Here is a 20,716-nt window from a genome sequence, read left to right on the forward strand (position 1 = left end):
GAATGTAATACATCAGTGACGGTAATTGGTTAATAATTTATCAAACACGACAGGTTTTGAGTTTATCTAAATCGTTTTGAAAGATTTTTAATAATGTGAACGTGAAGTTGCAGTGGTCAATCTGTTAGATTTTAAATGTATATGCAGTCAGATCGACTTAAAACTAGGCACAACGACTCCACATTAAACCTTAGACAAGTGACAGGCATGATGACGTCATCATTGGTTATGTGACGTCATCTTAAATGTGCATATTTAAAGTCCTATATCTAGAGGACTGAAAGTCCGACGGGGTTGAAACTTGGTATGAATATAGATATAGATGATATAGGTATTAGGTAAAGACGGAAGTGACATCATGATGAGTCATCACATGACAAATAACGTAACCTTTCAGGTACATTTGAACGTCCTATATCTACAGAACAACAAGTCCGATTGGATTGAAAATCTACGTACATAGTCAGGGACGTTTTTGTATTAAACTGAAATTGTAATTTGTTTAATAAGGGAATACATGTGTGCTCCGGAGGTTTTTATCACTCTGTTCAATACCGCTTAGAGTCTGGGTGCTGATAATTACCCGAGCCGGAGGCGAGGGTAATTATCAGCACCCAGACTCTAAGCGGTATTAAACAGAGTGATAAATACCGACCGAGCACATATTTATTCCCATTCATAAATACCTTATCCGTAAAAAAATATCAAATAATTCGTTCAAAAATCCCGGGTTTGTTCAACAAGTTCACTTCATGCTTTTTGAAACATCCCTCTAGCAAAACAATGTAGTGTTCAGCTGGCGAGTAAGATGTAAACAGCCCCTTTATGGAGATGACGCGCGCGTAGCATGTTCTGCGCGATGTCGCGCAGAACGCACCTGGGGCGTTGCGTTTTGAATTTAGAACTATAAAATTCTGACTCGCTTGTAGTGTTGCGCCTGCCTACGTGAGGATTGTGAACGTTCAAGCAATGAAACGGTAAGAGGCACTGGATTTTTAGGAGTCCATATTTTATTGTGACACTTGAAAAGTGTTTAAGACCAGCTAGCCATGTCTTTATCATCCGTTTAAGACCGGCCACGTGACGGGCTCTCGACCAATAGGAATAGCTAAACTGTCTGAGGTATTTATTTATGTTTATTCTTTGTTATAGCGCTTTGTGGTGGATTTTTCTGCGATTGTACTCTGCGCTTTAAATATTCTATATATTATTTATGTATTACACTTCAACTGCAATTTGTATATACCGCCCTCTTTCGACTTCAAATGCAATATGCGTCTTTGATTTTACAAGCTATAGTGAAGCTGAAGTGGTCTACAGTTTGGGCCGGATTACATTGGCATTTCGGGTTAAGTACCCTATACGATAGCACTGCCAGGCTCAAAAGTGCATGGCTGTTAGTCAGTGAGTCAGACAGAGAGAAAGGTACAATTAGGACTCTATGCTGGCCTTCTTTAACCAGGAAAAAAAAAAAAACACATAAACGAAACAAAAACTTAACGGTGTGCATATTCCGATGGTCCCATTTTATTGCTAGTCAGTTGTTAACATGCTTAATATTCTTACGCATAATACAAGATTGGTTAACATAACTAATCATTGGATGACCATCGATTGTTTAATATGTGTCCAACCATCCGATTGGTTGGACACAATTTTAAACAATTGTTGGTTAATTATTTCAAGCAATGATTGGATATGTTAACCAATCTGTTTTAAGAGTGTAGCCTGACAATGGTTATTCACTGGAAGTCTTTTCATATATATGGCCTACGGAATGGGCCGGATTTAGCTATTTAATTTGCAATGCTAAACAGGGTAATCCTGCTTTTGGGCAAAGATAAGACTGGCAAAAAAAATCTGGCACTTCAATGAATTTGTCTTTTGTAACTGCCTTATCAAAAAGGCTAACAGTTCACAGAGGGTTCCTTGTTATCTCTGCTGGCCAGTAGAGACGGTAGATAGGCCACCAACAGCGTGCTAAAAATAAAAAAAAACCTTGGAATAAAGAATGACAGATAAGATTCGACAACCTTTTTTTGGACATTCATTTACTTAAGCTCGTCTGTGACCAGCATTGGAACTATTTAGTCAACACTGACGGCATTAAGATATTCAAGAATTCCAGCTTTGAATCTGGGAAACGGTAAGGTTTCGGACCTCTTTTGGGCAGTTTTTCCCTGATTTTTACTTTACTGTACTTCAATCAACACAAGGCGTAAAACGATCAACAACCTATCCAACAAATCAGTGAGTGTGAGTGTGGCATCATCAAAAGTTACAAGATAATTATAAAGAACTGTGACAAGGTGTTTTGGTACCAGTTGTCCAGTGATAGGTCAGTTCATAAAAAAAATGTGGGATTTAAATGAATGTGTCTTTTATAACTGTCCTATCAAAACGGCTAACGGTTCAAAGAGGGTTCCTTGTTTGTCAGCTGATCTGTCAGAGATCGTAGATAGGCCACCAAGAGCGTGCTAAAACAGTCTTGGAATAAAGAACGACAGATAAGATTCGACAACCTTTGTCGGGCATTTATTTACTTTAGCTCGCCTGTGACCAGCATTTGAACTATTTAGTTTACACACTGACGTTGAATGCGAAAGAAACCCCAAGAATTCCAGCTTTGAATCTGGGAAAACGGTAAGTTTTCGGACCTCTTTTGTGCAGCAGTTCCCTGATTTTTTATTTTACTGTACTTCATTCAACACAAGGCGTAAAACGATCGACAACCAATCCAAACAAATCAGTGAGTGTGAGTGTGGCATCATCAAAAGTAACAAGATATTTATATAGAACTGTGACAGGGTGTCTTGGTACCAGTTTTCAGGTGATAGGTCTAGTCATGAAAAATGTGGCACTTAATTGAATTCGTCTTTTATAACTGTCCTATCAAAACGATTAACGGCTCAAAGAGGGTTCCTTTTTTTTCTCTGCTGACAGAGATCGTTAACACACTGACGTTGCATGCGAGGCATTAAGAAACTCCAAGAATTCCAGATTCATATGTTATTAGCTAAAAAGAAAAACAGTAAAGAAAGCACTCATGATTTAAGACAATGAAAACCTGAAAAAAATAACACTAGCTTAAAAATATAAACTTCACTTCCTGCGTGAAAGTGGAATGGTTTAGGTATTCACACCGGTGGACAAAAAATGTCGGAGAACAAAAGAGAACAATATCGTCCGCGATTCCCAGCGTACGTCCGCGATTGGGGTCGTGTACAAAAAATAAGGGAGTCTTCCTAAAAAGTTTAAGTACAAACAAAAGTGGGACAATAGGACGTCCACGATCGACGGTGTGAACATGCCTGTGTGCACGCACACACGCTGTATGTACGTACCTTTGTTTTGCATTGAGCAGAAGAGGACCCCCTGGAGAGGCCCCCGGGGGTCGCAATCGCTTAACAAAAATAAACGAAAACAAAATCTAAGTTGGACCAAGCCTCACCCGACGACCGAGTTTGAGCGCGTTGCGACCTGCCACTTCGGAGAATAAGCCCGGACAAACATCCAAGCATTCAAAAATCCAAGCAGAGACTTGCGTATTATTATAAAGATGGAGGTTAAAGATGTCACCGGCCGGCAATTATTTCAAGTAGATGGTGTAGGTAAAGAATAAAGAATGCATGCATTGTCAGACCTGAATTCGCTCTGATCTTACACACCGTGCTGGTGAAGACATAAATGCTTTCTTTATTTGAGCTTCCGTTTAATAAGCTTTGTTCAAATCTGGGGACACAAAGTTAAACCCTTCCAGTTCACTTAGTTTTACTTTGCCAATACGTTCGAAGACAAGGCATTGTGTATCCTTGCGTTCCGATACTGTATTATATCATGGAGAAATAAAACAGGATTATATGACAAAACACACATACGTTTGTGCGAGGACCGTTCTCGAAACTCCATCAGCGTTCGAAGACAACATGACACTGAATCAGTTTTGTCTTGCAATCCTCAAGTGTTATAATGCATGGACCGATGCTCCTCCAAATGTATTTTTTTGCTTCGCAGAAGATCATGTCTTTCAGGGCGTACCTAAGTATCAAGGTTGTGTACACCGCCATTACACAAGTAGCCTTCCCGAAATTATGGCGCGACTGGTGGTACTGGAACACCACAGAAGACCGGCTCCTTGCTTACGTCAAGAAGACGGCAACAGAAGGGGACCCTGCCAGCGTGCTTGCCGCCGTGGAAAAATACAACCGAGACTATGAGTGGACTATCATGCTGGAACCTGATAAAAGTGAGACTTAAAAGGGAATCCGTTTTATTATTTGAGATGTTTTCCAATCTTCGGATTGTCTCAGGCATATGCTTCAGAACGCTGACGTAATACAGTTATTTTTAAAGGAACATCAAGTCAAGAAGAAGCAGTTCTAATCAGTTTGGACATTGAATGCTTGAAACGATTCGCAAGCCAGAGAAAAGGCAAAAAACTGACGATTCCGTGGAGTTAAAGTACATCAATTACGCCTCTTCCTCGTTTTCAGGTCAGCCAACCCGGCATACCAAAGAAAGAAAAGGCTCACATTTCGATAAACTTTGGTTTAAACATAACATCTGCATAAAATGGCACGGGGAACGAGTGCATAGGGAACGAGTAGCGAATGGCGAGTGTTGAGGATTGAAACCTCATCCTTTACGAGTGAGACCTTGGAACAAAGGTCAACTTCCATATCAACAAATGTGGGAACCTTAGCCCGGGTCCTCAGTAGTTTTCGCGTACAAATCGTTTTAAGACCAAACAATAGAAACAAAGAAAATGTGGGGGTCCTCGGAAGTATAGAAGGGCACATTACTGCATGGTCCTCGGTAGTAATGAATGGAATGTACGGGTCCTCTGTGGCTCGGAAGTATAGAGCTTGATAGCATAGAGGGGAAAGTGTGGGTCCTTGGAAATAATGCCGATAAATACGCTCGGCCAGGTAGAGGCAAGACGTCCCAACAAAGTTTCAAAATCATTAGCTTTTGTTGTATTTTAAATTTACAAAAAAGCTAAGAAACTCGAGGAGGTGGTGAAAGAGGCCTCACCAGAGGTATGTTTGGAGATGGGATGTTACATCGGCTGCTCGGCGCTGGCCATTGGAGCTCAGCTACCCCCTGGAGGGCGCCTGATCACGACAGAGATTGACCCGAGAATTGCAGACATCGCCAGGCAGCTGATCAGCTTTGCTGGTCTCGATCAGGTACGGATTGATGAACTGTTACGCGTTCCCTCAAAACCAAACTATGCTATATGGCAGAGATCTTAGGTGGATCCGCCCGCCCATCTCCCCCCCCCCCCTCCGCGCAGCTGAGAGATGGTCAAAATAACCTGGCCCTTTGAGGGTTAAACCGTAATTGTGAATGAAAGATCTGTAAATTTAAATAATAAAAAGTGGCAGGGTGTAATGGACAAAACAGACTATGTGTATAACAAGCATTAGTTTTGAATGAGCTCATGAATTCTGTCATCCACTTTTTTTTCAGGTGATTACTGTGTGTAACGTTAAGGCAGGAGACCTCATCCAAGCTCTTCGAAGCGACTATTCGGTGGACAAGCTCGATTTTGTCTTCCTCGACCATTTTAAACAGCTGTACCACCCCGACCTTAAGAGGCTGGAAGCGAACCACCTTCTTCGGAAAGGAACAGTTGTCATGGCCGATAACACTGTAATGCCTGGCGCTCCGGACTTTCTGGAGTATGTTGAGACTAGTGACAAGTATAAGACTGAGAGGTTTGAATTCACGATGCCTGTTTTTAACGAGCTGGATGCTATGACAGTTTCTGTCTACACCAAAGATTACTAGGGGCTCCATTAAACCCAGCCGAACCCAGCCCAGCGCAGTCCAGCCCAACCCAACCCAACCCAACCCGATTAACCCAACCAAACCCATGCAACTGTGTATTTGCATGTAATCGGGCACCCCCTATTGCCCCTCTTTTGTTTGTACTAACTTTTTTAAAAGAAAGACCTCCCATATATATTGTACACGAATCCAAATAGGGGACCTCTCGGGAAATGGGAACCCTATTGTCATCTATTGTTTAACGTCCCCTATTGAGTGCAGAAACAAACTCAACCCAACCGAATTAACCCAACCAAACCCTACCAAACCTAAGCCAATCCATCACAGCTCAGCTCAGTTCTGTCCGGTCCAACCTATAGCCCAACCCAATGCTACCAAACCTATTAAATACCGTTCATAGCCCATACGAAGTGTGCAGGCTCAAGTTTCAAAAATAAAATGGCTTCTAACGTTTAGATGATTATTTTCTAGCCTTTGAGATGCATAGGACTCAGTTTTAGCAAGGACGAAATACCAAAGACAATTATACAGAGGCAATCAGGAGAGGAAAATGTCGAGTGTATTGTGTGTTTTTATGGTCGGTCAAAAAATAGAAATGATTTAACTGAAACCATCAAATATAAATGTTACAATGATTTTGCCAATTCTGTTTTGTTCCTTTTTTAAGTTTGCAATGCAAGTTGAGTCAGGTTTTGGAACAATGTTCATGCGACGAATTCATATTCGATACTTGTGTTCATTTTTTTTCTGGATGCCAGATTTTTGATTTTATTCGAATTTAATAAATAAGAATTCCAGTCTTGTTTGATTTTTGCTGGTCCCACAGGGCCAGCTCAGTGTTTTCTGTTAAGTAGAATACACGAAAAAGTGTGGATTCGTAATTTAAGAATTCACGAGGCGCGAAGCGCCGAGTGAATTCGTAAATTAAGAATCCACACTTGCGAGTGTATTCTTCGACTTGAACCATTGCGTCAACAGAAGTATTGGAAAGGATGTGGCAACCTGACGCCACTTTTTTCTTCATACATCATCTTAATGAAGGTCATTCGTTGCAAAAATGATGATAAGTCATGAATCTGGGACTGAGAAATGTTTCCAATTTTGTTAGGAAATACTTGAAATGACTCTGTATAACTTTGTACACAAGCGCGGAAGTGGCGTCAGGTTGCAACATTTTTCGACACACCCGTACAACCAAGTCATTGTGTGTACAGGCTTCTTACGTCAAAATGGAAAGTTCAGACGACGATTTCTTTCTGACTTAAAGCAGTTTTTGCAGTGACGGCAAAGATCTGACTGTGAAGATGCATTGGTAATTTTCGGAAAGCAAATTTGCACGCAGACGGTCCTTTTCATGCTCATTATGGAGACAATTGTCCGACGTTCAAAGTGTGGATTCGTAATTCCGAATCCACACTTTACTAAAGATTCGTAGTTCCGAATCCACACTATGTGACCAGTGTATGAGATTCGTAGATCCGAATCCACACTTTTAACAATAGTGTGACGTCATAGCAATGGTTTAATTGTACTGACTAACTCACTTACTCACTAACTGACCGATTGACTGTCACTGGTGACCTAACCTGATTTTTGGCTAGAAGAGCAGGACACTATTACAATATTAAGCATGAGTCATTTTACATCAGCCACCGTAGGATATAGTGTTTCGGATAAAACAAAAATCACGTTACTAGATCCTAACGCCACGTAGGACTCGCAGAAAACATTTGCATATAAGGACCTAACTCTTCTTGTCGTTGCCAGTCGATATAGTCTGGCTTCTCGTTCCTGAACGCGTTGTACAGTGCACTACAATCAATCGACATGTTTGCTCGCGGTAATCGGATAATTATTAACTTGAATCTTCCCTTAAAGCCTCCACAACTACAGACTTTGGCCTGCACGTTTCTGGAACTCGATTAATATTCCAAAGTTCCAGTCCAACCGTTATTCATATATACATGTACCGCCCTCTTTAAATTTATGTGTTATCTTTTTTTTTTTTTTTTATTTAACAAGCCTAGTAAAGCTAGTCAGAGAGCGCAAACAATTCTATTCAATTTGTTCAAAATGGCTATTCAGTGGAAGTGGTTTCATGCATGTGGAATTCACAATGGGGCAGGCTTAGCCCATTATTAAATAATGAAAGGTTTGCGGAAACACCATGTGCGAATAATTTCTCAACTAAGAGAATGGTTCTGAAAAGAACCAGAGGTATAAACTCGACGTTCCGGTCAGTGTGCTCTGACCGTCTTCAGGAGAGGTCAGAGACGGTCAGAGCACACTGACCGGAACGTCGAGTTTATACCTCTGGTTCTTTTCAGAACCATTCTCTTAGTTGAGAAATTATTCGCACATGGTGTTTCCGCAAACCTTTCATTATTTAGTATCTCCACCATGCAAAGCCTCAAATCTTACTTAGCCCATTATTTTTATTTTTTTAGGGGGGAGGGGCAAGGTGAGATTTGTGCAAGTTTACGTCACGAGCGACGGTCAGTCAGTCCTGAAATCGTGAAACTCGAATTTGGGGGAGTCAGTCAGTCAGTCTGGTACATTCAAGACCATAGGCTACCCCTTCTGGGACCAGCAAACAACATCTGTTAACTTTTACGCTGAAACAGCGTAAATATTTGCCAACCACTATGGAAGGTCAACGTCGCAAAAATAAAGAATAGGCTTATAGTTATAAATGTTTCTATGCAATTTGGTTACATGCAATTGGATGGGAAAATCTGGTGCCAAGTATAGTACGGCTTAATTGTATGCCCTTGTACAGGGTGAGTAAAAAAAAAAGCGAAACCCAAATGTCGGGACCATTGTTTTAGTGAAGTTCTGCATGTAGCCCTATTAAAATCTACTAAACGAAAGCCCGATTCATAGGCTTTTTTTAGTTCAAGAATCATTCAGATCACTTATGTACCTTTCAACTTACAGAATTTTAAACACAACCTCCGTTTTAAGGTTCTGTCCACGGATCACAAGAAGGTTAGCGTTCTTTCAGCAAAACGAATACAAATCACATGGGGATGTGTGTGAATTGTTTCTTTTTGCTGAAAAAGAACGCAAACTTTTTTTGTGATCCGTGGATAGAACGTTAAAACGGTGGTTGTGTTTAAAATTCTGTAACTGGAAAAGTACATGAGTGATTTGAATGATTTTTGTACTAAAAGAAAGCTTATGAATTGGGCTTTCATATCCGAGATTTTTAAAGTACATGCAGAACTTCACTAAAACAATAGTCCCGACATTTGGGTTTCGCTTTTTTAGACTCACCCTGTAGCAGCTCATACAAAATAGTGCTCTCATTAACAAACGACAGAAAAGCCTGTCTAATTTATACCAATTCATTAGGCTCCGCCCACAGCACACGTGGGCAACAATGAATGCGCCTCTCCAATGCCTCACTGACTGTTCCAGTCACGCGCATCATGTGCATGAATGATAAACATTATTCATGATTGCTTAAAAAACAGGGCGGTAACAGATCTGTCTATTGTGACCGCCATATCCAAAGGGCTCACAACTTCATATGCGGGGTTCATTTTTTTCACTGTGGACCGTAGAGAGACCACCAACTGCGTGCCAAAAAAAAAAAAACACCAGCAAAGTTGTGTACGATCGAGGCATCGTCTTTATTATTAAGACTCCACGAATACTACCAGCTTTGAATCTGAGACAAAACGGTAAGTTTTAGGCCATTTTGTTTGCGCAATTTATTTTCGTTACCGTGCTTCATCCAACGTAAGACGTAAAACAATCAGCAAACCTATGAAAAACCCTATCATCAGGGATGTGAGTTTGATACTATCCACACTGACCAGACTATTTTACAGGGTGCACCCCCCCAAAAAAAAAAGGTATCCCAAGAGGTAATACGAACAAACTATGAACTTAAAGGTACAATCCAGCATTTGTAATTTGTGTAACTTGTGCATATTGTTCGTTTGAAGCAACAAACATGCTCACAATCCAAAGGAGGGTGCTGAACAAATAACCTGACAAAGTTTCAGCTCAACCGAGTATATGTTTCAACAATAATTACGTCAGTTGCTTTTTTGGATAGCTGCAAATGATGGACTATAGCTTTAATGACCACAATAATAATTGTGGTTTATCGTCAACTATATGGCCAGTAAGGTAGCATGTAGGCTTAACACCTTTTTGGGACACTTTGGGTAAAATACGGTGAACACAACCAGGCAAAAGACAAGTAGCTTCAGTGGATATTTAAGAAACATGAACAAAACAGGACTTCCATCCATTGGGTATCTTGTGCCACATCGCGAGTTGCATTTCGAGCATCAATGATGGTATATAAAATGTATTTTCAAACATTCATCCGCGGGCGGTCACAAGACGGTGCCATAGCCCACATTGGAATCGCTTTCATGACTTTTTGGGACACCGTAATCTCACTAAATCATGCTGTGGAATGATCTCTCCTGTCACTCAATAAGCCTGTGTACTGATGACGTCACACTGCAAAAAAAGGATGGATAGTGTTTTGCCATTGAACATTGATGTTCTGCTGAAAGAGATCGGTAACACACTGACGTTGCATGCAAGGCATTAAGAAACTCTAAGAATTCCAGATTCATATGTTATTAGTCATGTAAGTTAATACAAACAGGAGATTTTTTTTCCTGTTGAAAGCTAAAAAGAAAAACAGTAAAGAAAGCACTCATGATTTAAGACGATGAAAACCTGAAAAAAATAACACTAGCATAAAAATATAAACTTCACTTCCCGCGTGAAAGTGGAATGGTTTAGGTATTCACACCGGGGGACAAAAAAGGCCGGAGAACAAAAGAGAACAATATCGTCCGCGATTCCCAGCGTACGTCCGCGATCGGGGTCTTGTACAGAACATAAGGGAGTCTTCCTAAACAGTACAAACAAAAGTGGGACAATAGGACGTCCACGATCGACGTTGTGAACGCGCATGTGTGCACGCACACATGCTGTATGTACGTACCTTTGTTTTGCATTGAGCAAGAGAGGACCCCCTGGAGAGGCCCCTGGGGGTCGCAATCGCTTAACAAAAACAAATGAAAACAAAATCTAAGTTGGACCAAGCCTCATCCGACCACCGAGTTTGAGCACGTTGCGACCTGCCACTTCGGAGAATAAGCCCGGACAAACATCCAAGCATTCAAACATCCAAGCAGAGACTTGCGTATTATTATAAAGATGGAGGTTAAAGATGCCACCGGCCGGCAATTATTTCAAGTAGATGGTGTAGGTAAAGAATAAAGAATGCATGCATTGTTAGACCTGAATTCGCTCTGATCTTACACACCGTGCTGGTGAAGACATATATGCTTTCTTTATTTGAGCTCCGTTTAATAAACTTTGTTAATCTGGGGACCCAACGTTAAACCCTTCCAGTTCACTTAGTTTTACTTTGCCAATACGTTCGAAGACAAGGCATTGTGTATCCTTGCGTTCCGATACTGTATTATATGACAAAACACACATACGTTTGTGCGAGGACCGTTCTCGAAACTCCATCATCGTTCGAAGACAACATGACAATGAATCAGTTTTGTCTTGCAATCCTCAAATGTTATAATGCGTGGACCGATGCTCCTCCAAATGTTTTTTTTTTTGCTTCGCAGAAGATCATGTCTTTCAGGGCTTACGTAAGTGTCAAGGTTGTGTACACCGCCATTACCCAAGTGGCATTCCCGAGATTTTGGCGCAACTGGTGGTACTGGAACACCACAGAAGACCGGCTCCTTACTTACGTCAAGAAGACGGCAACAGAAGGGGAACCTGCCAGCGTGCTTGCCGCCGTGGAAAAATACAACCGAGACTATGAGTGGACTATCATGCTGGAACCGGATAAAAGTGAGACTTAAAAGGGAATCCTTTTATTATTTGAGATGTTTTCCAATCTTTGGTTTTGTCTCAGGCATATGCTTCAGAACGCTGACGTAATACAGTTCTACATTTTTAAAGGAACATCAAGTCAAGAAGAAGCAGTTCCAATCAGTTTGGACATTGAATGCTTTGAAACGATTCGCGAGCCAGAGAAAAGGCAAAAAAACCTGACGATTCCGTGGAGTTAAAGTACATCAATTACGCCTCTTCCTCGTTTTCAGGTCAGCCAACCCGGCATACCAAAGAAAGAAATGGCTCACATTTCGATAAACTTTGGTTTAAACATAACATCTGCATAAAATGGTGAGTGGCGTTGGTGAGGATTGAAACTTCATCATTTACGAGTGAGACCTTGGAACAAAGGTCAACTTGCATATCAACAAACCGAGGACATTAGCCCGGGTCCTCAGTAGTTTTCGGGTACAAATCGTTTTAAGACCAAACAATAGAAACAAAGAAAATGTGGGGGTCCTCTGAAGTATAGAAGGGCGCATTACTGCATGGTCCTTGGTAGTAATGAATAGAATGTACGGGTCCTCTGAGGCTCGGAAGTATAGAGCTTGGTGGCATAGAGGGGAAAGTGTGGGTCCTCGTAAATAGTGCCGATCAATATGCTCGGCCAGGTAGAGGCAAGACGTCCCAACAAAGTTTCAAAATCATTAGCTTTTGTTGTATTTTAAATTTACAAACAAAGCAAAGAAACTCGAGGAGGTGGTGAAAGAGGCCTCACCAGAGGTATGTTTGGAGATGGGATGTTACATCGGCTGCTCGGCGCTGGCCATTGGAGCTCAGCTACCCCCTGGAGGGCGCCTGATCACGACAGAGATTGACCCGAGAATTGCAGACATCGCCAGGCAGCTGATCAGCTTTGCTGGTCTTGATCAGGTACGGATTGATGAACTCTTACGTGTTCCTTCAAAACCAAACTATGTTTTTATTTTGAAATTTGCTGTGTATTGTTAATATGGTAATGTTTGTTAGGGATAGCCAACAGGAAACATTTGGTGCATTCATTGTTACTGAATTAAAATAAAAAAACCTGTGAGGTACCCGCAACATTTGAAGCAATCTTTGCGACGGGTCCCCCCCCCCCTTCTGTTGTTCATTGCGTTTTCAGAATTTAAGGAATTACATTGAGATATCTTGGGAGATGTGTAAGGTAACAATAGTCTATATATAGGGTAGTGGAAGACTGGAGGTACCCCTCTTTCTCAAATCGTGCACGGTATAACCTGCAACACATAAGGACTGTTATTTCAAAAGGAATAACATGTTGAGTACCGAATAACCCAAAACCGTTATCGACCAATTTCTCTGTTTTCACCATTATGACACCGCAAACTTCAATTACAATTCGTACATATGAATAATTAATTAGCCATAATTCCAAAACCCCTTTGACCTATACTCATGAAATTTCTTGGGTATGTTCATGATGAGTTGCTTAATGCATACACTGAGTTTCAAAATTTTGCGTCATTCGATGGCCGAGATCTTAGGGGGGGGGGCAGAATTCGCCCCCCCCCACCCCCGGCTGAGAGATGGACAAAATAACCCAGCCCTTTTAGGGTTAAACCGTTATTGTGAATGAAAGATTTGTAAATTTAAATAATAAAAAGTGGAAGGGTGTAATGGACAAAACAGAATGTGTGTATTAACAAGCATTAGTTGTATATGAGCTCGTGAATTCTGTCATCAATTGTTTTGTTTTTCAGGTGATTACTGTGTGTACCGTCAAGGCAGAAGACCTCATCCAAGCTCTTCGCAGCGACTATTCGGTGGACAAGCTCGATTTTGTCTTCCTCGACCATTTTAAGCAGCTGTACCACCCCGACCTTAAGAGGCTGGAAGCGAACCACCTTCTGCGGAAAGGAACAGTTGTCATGGCCGATAACACTGTAATGCCTGGCGCTCCGGACTTCCTGGAGTATGTTGAGACTAGTGACAAGTATAAGACTGAGAGGTTTGAATTCACGATGCCTGTTTTTAACGAGCTGGATGCTATGACAGTTTCTGTCTACACCAAAGATTACTAGGGCTCCATTAAACCCAGCCCAGCCCAGCCCAGCCCAGCCCAGCCCAGCCCAGCCCAGCCCAGCCCAGCCCAGCCCAGCCCAGCCCAGCCCAGCCCAGCCCAGCCCAGCCCAGCCCAGCCCAGCCCAGCCCAGCCCAGCCCTGCCCAGCCCTGCCCTGCCCAGCCCAGCCCAGCCCAGCCCAGCCCTGCCCAGCCCTGCCCAGCCCAGCCAAACCCAGCCAAACCCAGCCAAACCCACCTCAACCGAGCCCAACCCAGCCCAGCCCAGCCCGGCTGCCCAGCCCAGCCCAGCCCAGCCCAGCCCAACCCAGGGGCAGCCCAGCCCAGCCCAGCCCTGCCCAGCCCAGCCCAGCCTAGCCCAGCCCAGCCCAGCCCAGCCCAGCCCAACCCAACCTAACCCAACCAATTTAACCCAACCAAACCCAACCCAAACCTAAGCCAATCCATCCCAGCCCAGCTCAGCTCTGTCCGGTCCAACCTATAGCCCAACCCAATGCAACCAAACCTGTTAAATACCGCTCATAGCCTATACGAAGTATGCAGGCTCCTGCTAAGTTCCAAAAATAAGATTGGCTTCAAAAATATTTCCAAAAAGAAACAAACATTTAAATGATTATTTTCTAGCCTTTTGAGATGCATAAGACGCAGTTTTAGCAAGGATGAAATGCCAAAGACAATTATACACAGGCAATCCAGAGAGGAAAATGTCGAGTGTATTGTGTGTTTTTATGGTAGGTCAAAAAATAGAAATGATTTAACTGTAACCATCAAATATAAATGTTACAATGATTGTGCCAAATCTGTTTTGTTCCTTTTTTAAGTTTGCAATGCAAGTTGAGTCAGGTTTTGGAACAATGTTCGTGCGACGAATTCATGTTCGATACTGTGTTCATTTTTTTCTGGATGCCAGATTGATATTAAAAAAGTGTTCGATTTTATTCAAATTTAATAAATAAGAATTCCAGTCTTGTGTGATTTTTGCTGGTCCCACAGGGCCAGCCCAGTGTTTTCTTTGTAGTGACTAACTCATATCAGTTACTCACTAACTGACTGATTGACTGTCACTGGTGACCTGACCTGGTTTTTTGGCTAGAAGAGCAGGACACTATTACAATATTTAGCATAAGTCATTCTACATCAGCCACCGTAGGATATAGTGTTTCGGATAAAACAAAAATCACGTTACTAGATCCTAACGCCACGTAGGACTCGCAGAAAACATTTGCATATAAGGACCTAACTCTTCTTGTCGTTGCCAGTAGATATAGTCTGGCTTTCGTTCCTGAACGCGTTGTACAGTGCACTACAATCAATCGACATGTTTGCTCGCGGTAATCGGATAATTATTAACCTGAATCTTCCCTGAAAAGCCTCCACAGCTACAGACTTTGGCCTGCACGTTTCTGGAACTCGATTAATATTCCAAAGTTCCAGTCCAACCGTTATTCATATATACATGTACCGCCCTCTTTAAATTTATGTGTAATCTTTTTTTTAAATTTTTTATTTAACAAGCCTAGTTAAGCTAGTCAGAGAGCGCACAAAATTCTATTCAATTTGTTCAAAATGGCTATGCAGTGGAAGTGGTTTCATGCATGTGGAATACACAATGGGGCAGGCTTAGCCCATTATTAAATAATGAAAGGTTTGCGGAAACACCATGTGCGAATAATTTCTCAACTAAGAGAATGGTTCTGAAAAGAACCAGAGGTATAAACTCGACGTTCCGGTCAGTGTGCTCTGACTGTCTTCAGGAGAGGTCAGAGACGGTCAGAGCACACTGACAGGAACGTCGAGTTTATACCTCTGGTTCTTTTCAGAACCATTCTCTTAGTTGAGAAATTATTCGCACATGGTGTTTCCGCAAACCTTTCATTATTTAGTATCTCCACCATGCAAAGCCTCAAATCTTACTTAGCCCATTATTTTTATTTTTTGAGGGGGGAGGGGCAAGGTGAGATTTGTGCAAGTTTACGTCACGAGCGACGGTCAGTCAGTCCTGAAATCGTGATATCTCGAATTTGAGTCAGTCAGCCCGTCAGTCAGTCTGGTACATTCAACACCATGGGCTACCCCTTTTGGGACCAGCAAACAACATCTGTTAACTTTTACGCTGAAGCAGCGTGAATATTTGCCAACCACTCTGGAGGTTAACGTTGCAAAAAAAAGAATAGGCCTATAGTTATAAATGTTTCTATGCAATTTGGTTACATGCAATTTGATGGGAAAATCTGGTGCCAAGTATGGTACGGCGTAATTGTACAGGGTGAGTAAAAAAAAGCGAAACCCAAATGTCGGGACCATTGTTTTAGTGAAGTTCTGCATGTAGCCCTTTTAAAATCTAGGAAATGAAAGCCCAATTCATAGGCTTTCTTGGTTGTTCAAGAATCATTCAAATCACTTATGTACCTTTCAACTTACGGAATTTTAAACACAACCCCCGTTTTAACGTTCTGTCCACGGATCACAAGAAGGTTAGTGTTCTTTCAGCAAAACGAATACAAATCACATGGGGATGTGTGTGAATTGTTTCTTTTTGCTGAAAAAGAACGCAAACTTTTTTGTGTGATCTGTGGACAGAACGTTAAAACGGTGGTTGTGTTTAAAATTCCGTAACTGGAAAAGTACATGAGTGATTTGAATGATTTTTGTACTAAAAGAAAGCTTATGAATTGGGCTTTCATATCCGAGATTTTTAAAGTACATGCAGAACTTCACTAAAACAATAGTCCCGACATTTGGGTTTCGCTTTTTTAGACTCACCCTGTAGCAGCCCATACAAAATAGTGCTCTCATTAACAAACGACAGAAAGGCCTGTCTAATTTATACCAATTCATTAGGCTCCGCCCACAGCACACGTGGGCAACAACGAATGCGCCTCTACAATGCCTCACTGACTGTTCCAGTCACGCGCATCATGTGCATGAATGATAAACATTATTCATGATTGCTCAAAAAACAGGGCGGGGCTTAAACAGATCTGTCTATTGTGACCGCCATATCAAAAGGGCTCACAAATTCATATGCGGGGTTCATTTTTTTTCACTTGGACCGTAGAGAGACCACCAACAGCGTGCCAAAAAAAAAAAAAAAAAAAAAAAACAGCGAATTTGTGTACGATCGAGGCATCGTCTTTATTATTAAGACTCCACGAATACTACCAGCTTTGAATCTGAGACAAACGGTAAGTTTTAGGCCATTTTTTGCGCAATTTGTTTTCGTTACCTTGCTTCATCCAACGTAAGACGTAAAACAATCAGCAAACCTATGAAAATACCCTATCATCAGGGATGTGAGTTTGATACTATCCACACTGACCAGACTATTTTACAGGGTGCCCACCCCCCCCCTCCCAAAAAAAAGGTATCCCAAGAGGTAATATGAACAAACTATGAACTTAAAGGTACAATCCAGCATTTTTAATTTGTGCAACTTGTGCATTTTGTTCGTTTGAAGCAACAAACATGCTCACAATCCAAAGGAGGGTGCTGAACAACTAACGTGACAAAGTTTCAGCTCAACCGAGTATATGTTTCAACAATAATTACGTCAGTTGCTTTTTTGGATAGCTGCAAGTGATGGACCGTAGCTTTAATGACCACAATAATAGTTGTGGTTTATCGTCAACTATATGGCCAGTAAGGTAGCATGTAAACACCTTTTTGGGACACTTTGGGTAAAATATGGTGAACACAACCAGGCATAAGACAAGCAGCTTCAGTGGATATTTAAGAAACATGAACAAAACAGGACTTCCATCAATTGGGATCTTGTGCCACACCGCGAGTTGCATTTCGAGCATCAATGATGGTATATAAAATGTATTTTCAAACATTCATCCGCGGGCGGTCACAAGACGGTGCCATAGCCCACATTGGAATCGCTTTCATGACTTTTTGGGACACCGTAATCTCACTAAATCATGCTGTGGAATGATCTCTCCTGTCACTCAATAAGCCTGTGTTCTGATGACGTCACACTGCAAAAAAAGGATGGATAGTGTTTTGCCATTGAACATTGATGTTTAGGAATTCAACACATAATGTTTAGCATCTAAACATATTTACAAAGTGATAGCAAAATTGTGTTTAATTGCTAAACGCAGTTTTAAGAGTGCACACTTTGTTTACATGTGCACTTTCCTATGGAGCGGGGGGGGGGGGGCATCGGTCCACTGAGCACCATGGGAAAGCATACACGTAAACAAGTGTGATGTCATCAGTACAGATGATTATTAGAGTCTTTGTGACTGTTTTTTTTTTGGGGGGGGGGGGAGGGGAGGGGTATTTAAAGAAAAAAGTTCTCAGCAGTCTACTTCCCAACCTTCGGGGTTTTGACACGAGATGGACAATTTATGTGATCCACCTGCAATGCATAATTATGGTGAGATGGGCCATGGAAGATATGCGCCACTGATCACTGAAGACTTTGTGTTAAAAAAGAATCAAGGCAGGTGGACATGTGGAGGGTGAAACATACAGTGGCGTAGCCACGGGGGCGTGGGGGGGGGGGGACAGCCCCCCACGAAACCTTGTCCCCCCCCCCCCCCCCCGCTGAGATTTTGAGTTTCTAAAAAAAATATCATTGATCTACATGACGCCCCCCATGAAATGTTTCAGCCCCCAGCGCCCCCCACTGAAAAATTCCTGGTTACGCCACTGGATACATATGAGCTGTTGAATCCTGAATGATCCAAACTGTCAATTGACACCAACTCTGTGTTGTTTAGATCGTCATGAAGTGAAATGTCCCTTTGAACCTACTTGCTTGTGTGGTTGTGGTCACAGTGTTTTACCCAAACTGTGTGGGGTGAAATGTTGCTTAGCGAATTTTGTCCGACAAGCGAACATCTAATAGCTTCGAACCAGTCACATGCAATGTCAATAGACCATTATCATGTTGCGACCATCTTGATTTTTTTCCTACTCAAATCAACGTAACCAGAGCGAGGCTGGAAGGAAAAATAGTCTGGCTCCTTTTTGCACAAAAACATTATCATTCAGTCCTGTTATTGGATACAAGGAACATGACTGAAATGACGGCAGCATGATAAAGGTCTATTGCACGACATTTTGTAGCTCCATGAAATAAGTGCCTGATAAGGTTTGTTCCTCACTTTGCAGAAGAACATGTCTTTCAACACTCACCGTACCCCCTGGATTTTGTTCAACGCCTACACACGAGTGGTCATCCCTAGAATATGGCGCTACCTGTGGTACTGGAATACCGTAGAAGACCGGCTCCTTGCTTACGTCTTGAAGACGGCAACAGAGGGAGACCCGGCCAGCGTGCTTGCCGCCGTGGAAAAATACAACCAAGATTACGAGTGGACCATTATGCTGGAACGGGATAAAGGTGAGACTATAATGGAAACCGTTTATATTTGAGGCGTTTACCAAATCGCGGGTTTGTTTGTTTATTTTGCTCCAATACTACACAGTGTAAAACTGTGAACGGTTTTACTTTTGATTTGGACATTAAAGACTTGGAAATGATCTACATCCAATGAAGAAGCCAAAGAAACTATGAAAATGAGGTTCAACCCCCTCCTCCAACAAAACCCACATTTTGATAGGCCTTGGTCGTACACAAGTTGTTTACTCCTTGTATAAAATGCGAAGGGACGGGTGCGACGTGGTGCAAGCTTGGTACAGATGAGCCTTTATGACTTAGGACTTGGAATAGAGGGTTACCTGAGATAAATAAAATCTGAGGACTCTTTAATTTTTTTCGTGTGAAACCTAAAGGAACATGTAAAAAAAAATAGCACGAGTCATCGATAATAAAGAAGGGAATGTTCGGGTCCTCATTGGTTTAAAAGGGAACAGTTAAACTATGGTCATCGGTACCAGTCCACGGACGTAGTGCTGAGAAAATACCCTCCCCTTAGGCTAATTGACTCCCGGCCACGCAGCGGCAACAATTTCCCACAAATGTTCAAAATGGTCCGTTTTTGTTTTATTTTAATTTTTTGTGTGACAAAAAGCAAACAAACTGGAGGAGGTGGTGAGAGAAGCCTCGCCCAAGGTATGTCTGGAGATGGGCTGTTACATCGGCTGCTCGGCACTGGCCATTGGAGCGCAGCTACCCCCTGGAGGGCGCCTGATCACGACAGAGATTGACCCAAGACGTGCAGACATCGCCAGGCAGCTGATCAGCTTCGCTGGTCTCGATCAGGTACGGATTTGTGAAATGTCTGGAAAAAATATTTTCTGCGTTTTGCAACTTTATGTTCCTTAATAAATGTCTGAAACTGCAGCGTTTCAGGTTCCATCGTAATCTGCCCTCAAAGGAAGACTTTGTGATGAAATATGTAGAGGTGTAATCATTTTGACCGAAATTTTTTATCAGGACTCCTCATTGTTTTAACCTTTGTGAAAGCACATGGTATAATTTTGGCAAAGGAGGGACTGTTTTCAAAAGTCAAATCACCCCCATGTAGGGAAAGATCTATACATTTAAATGTAATGTAGGCGAGGTTGTAATGGGCAAAATAGAATTGGCATAAAATAGTATTCGTTGTCTGAACTTGTGAATTATCCATTCAAAACTTTCAGGTGATCACTCTGTGCAACCTCAAGGCAGAAAATCTGATCCAAGTTCTTCGCCGCGACTACTCGGTTGACAAGCTCGATTTAGTCTTCATCGACCATTATAAAGATCTGTACTACCCCGACCTAAAGAGGCTCGAAGACAGCCACTTCCTTCGGAAAGGAACAGTTGTCATGGCCGATAATGTTTTAATTCCTGGGGCCCCAGATTTTTGAAGCATGTCGAGAATAGTGACAAATATAAAACGGAACGATTCCATTTCATGGAGCCCTTTTACCAAGTGCAGGACGCTGTGACAGTTTCTGTCTACACCAAAGATGACTAGGGCTCAATTCAGGCCAAGCCATGACCGTTCCTGCCTGTATGGCAGGGCTTTGCCAACCCGACCCAACCAACCCGAACCTAACCCAACCCAATCCAACCCAACCCAACCCAACCCAATCCAACCC

General features: G+C 42.1%; 2 protein-coding genes and 1 pseudogene across 2 annotated transcripts; all 3 read left to right on the forward strand.

The window, feature by feature from the left end:
- The first annotated feature begins 941 nt into the window (after positions 1-941).
- Positions 942-6,564, forward strand: LOC119720658 (catechol O-methyltransferase-like). Its single transcript, XM_038190483.1, has 4 exons — positions 942-977; positions 4,015-4,246; positions 4,999-5,189; positions 5,473-6,564. The coding sequence occupies exons 2-4, from the start codon at positions 4,021-4,023 to the stop codon at positions 5,791-5,793; spliced, it is 738 nt and encodes a 245-aa protein (XP_038046411.1). The 5' UTR covers positions 942-977; positions 4,015-4,020; the 3' UTR covers positions 5,794-6,564.
- A 2,747-nt stretch (positions 6,565-9,311) lies between these two features.
- Positions 9,312-20,647, forward strand: LOC119720828 (annotated as a pseudogene).
- On the forward strand, positions 11,069-13,726 carry LOC119720740 (catechol O-methyltransferase-like). The gene is made up of 3 exons (XM_038190605.1): positions 11,069-11,646; positions 12,374-12,564; positions 13,395-13,726. Exons 1-3 carry the CDS (start codon positions 11,259-11,261, stop codon positions 13,713-13,715), a joined length of 900 nt encoding a protein of 299 aa, XP_038046533.1. The 5' UTR covers positions 11,069-11,258; the 3' UTR covers positions 13,716-13,726.
- Positions 20,648-20,716: the final 69 nt, after the last annotated feature.

This window comes from Patiria miniata, unplaced genomic scaffold (assembly GCF_015706575.1).
Source record: "Patiria miniata isolate m_02_andy unplaced genomic scaffold, ASM1570657v1 HiC_scaffold_1, whole genome shotgun sequence".
NCBI lineage: Eukaryota > Metazoa > Echinodermata > Asteroidea > Valvatida > Asterinidae > Patiria > Patiria miniata.

What these genes read in the sequence shown, in the direction of transcription:
- LOC119720658 (XM_038190483.1), top strand. Translation starts at nt 4,021, where the DNA reads ATGTCTTTCAGGGCGTACCTAAGTATCAAGGTTGTGTACACCGCCATT. An exon ending in CATGCTGGAACCTGATAAAA is followed by an intron (nt 4,247 to 4,998) that starts GTGAGACTTAAA and finishes TTTACAAAAAAG; the next exon opens with CTAAGAAACTCGAGGAGGTG. An exon ending in GCTTTGCTGGTCTCGATCAG is followed by an intron (nt 5,190 to 5,472) that starts GTACGGATTGAT and finishes CTTTTTTTTCAG; the next exon opens with GTGATTACTGTGTGTAACGT.
- LOC119720740 (XM_038190605.1), top strand. Translation starts at nt 11,259, where the DNA reads ATGACAAAACACACATACGTTTGTGCGAGGACCGTTCTCGAAACTCCA. An exon ending in CATGCTGGAACCGGATAAAA is followed by an intron (nt 11,647 to 12,373) that starts GTGAGACTTAAA and finishes TTACAAACAAAG; the next exon opens with CAAAGAAACTCGAGGAGGTG. An exon ending in GCTTTGCTGGTCTTGATCAG is followed by an intron (nt 12,565 to 13,394) that starts GTACGGATTGAT and finishes TTTGTTTTTCAG; the next exon opens with GTGATTACTGTGTGTACCGT.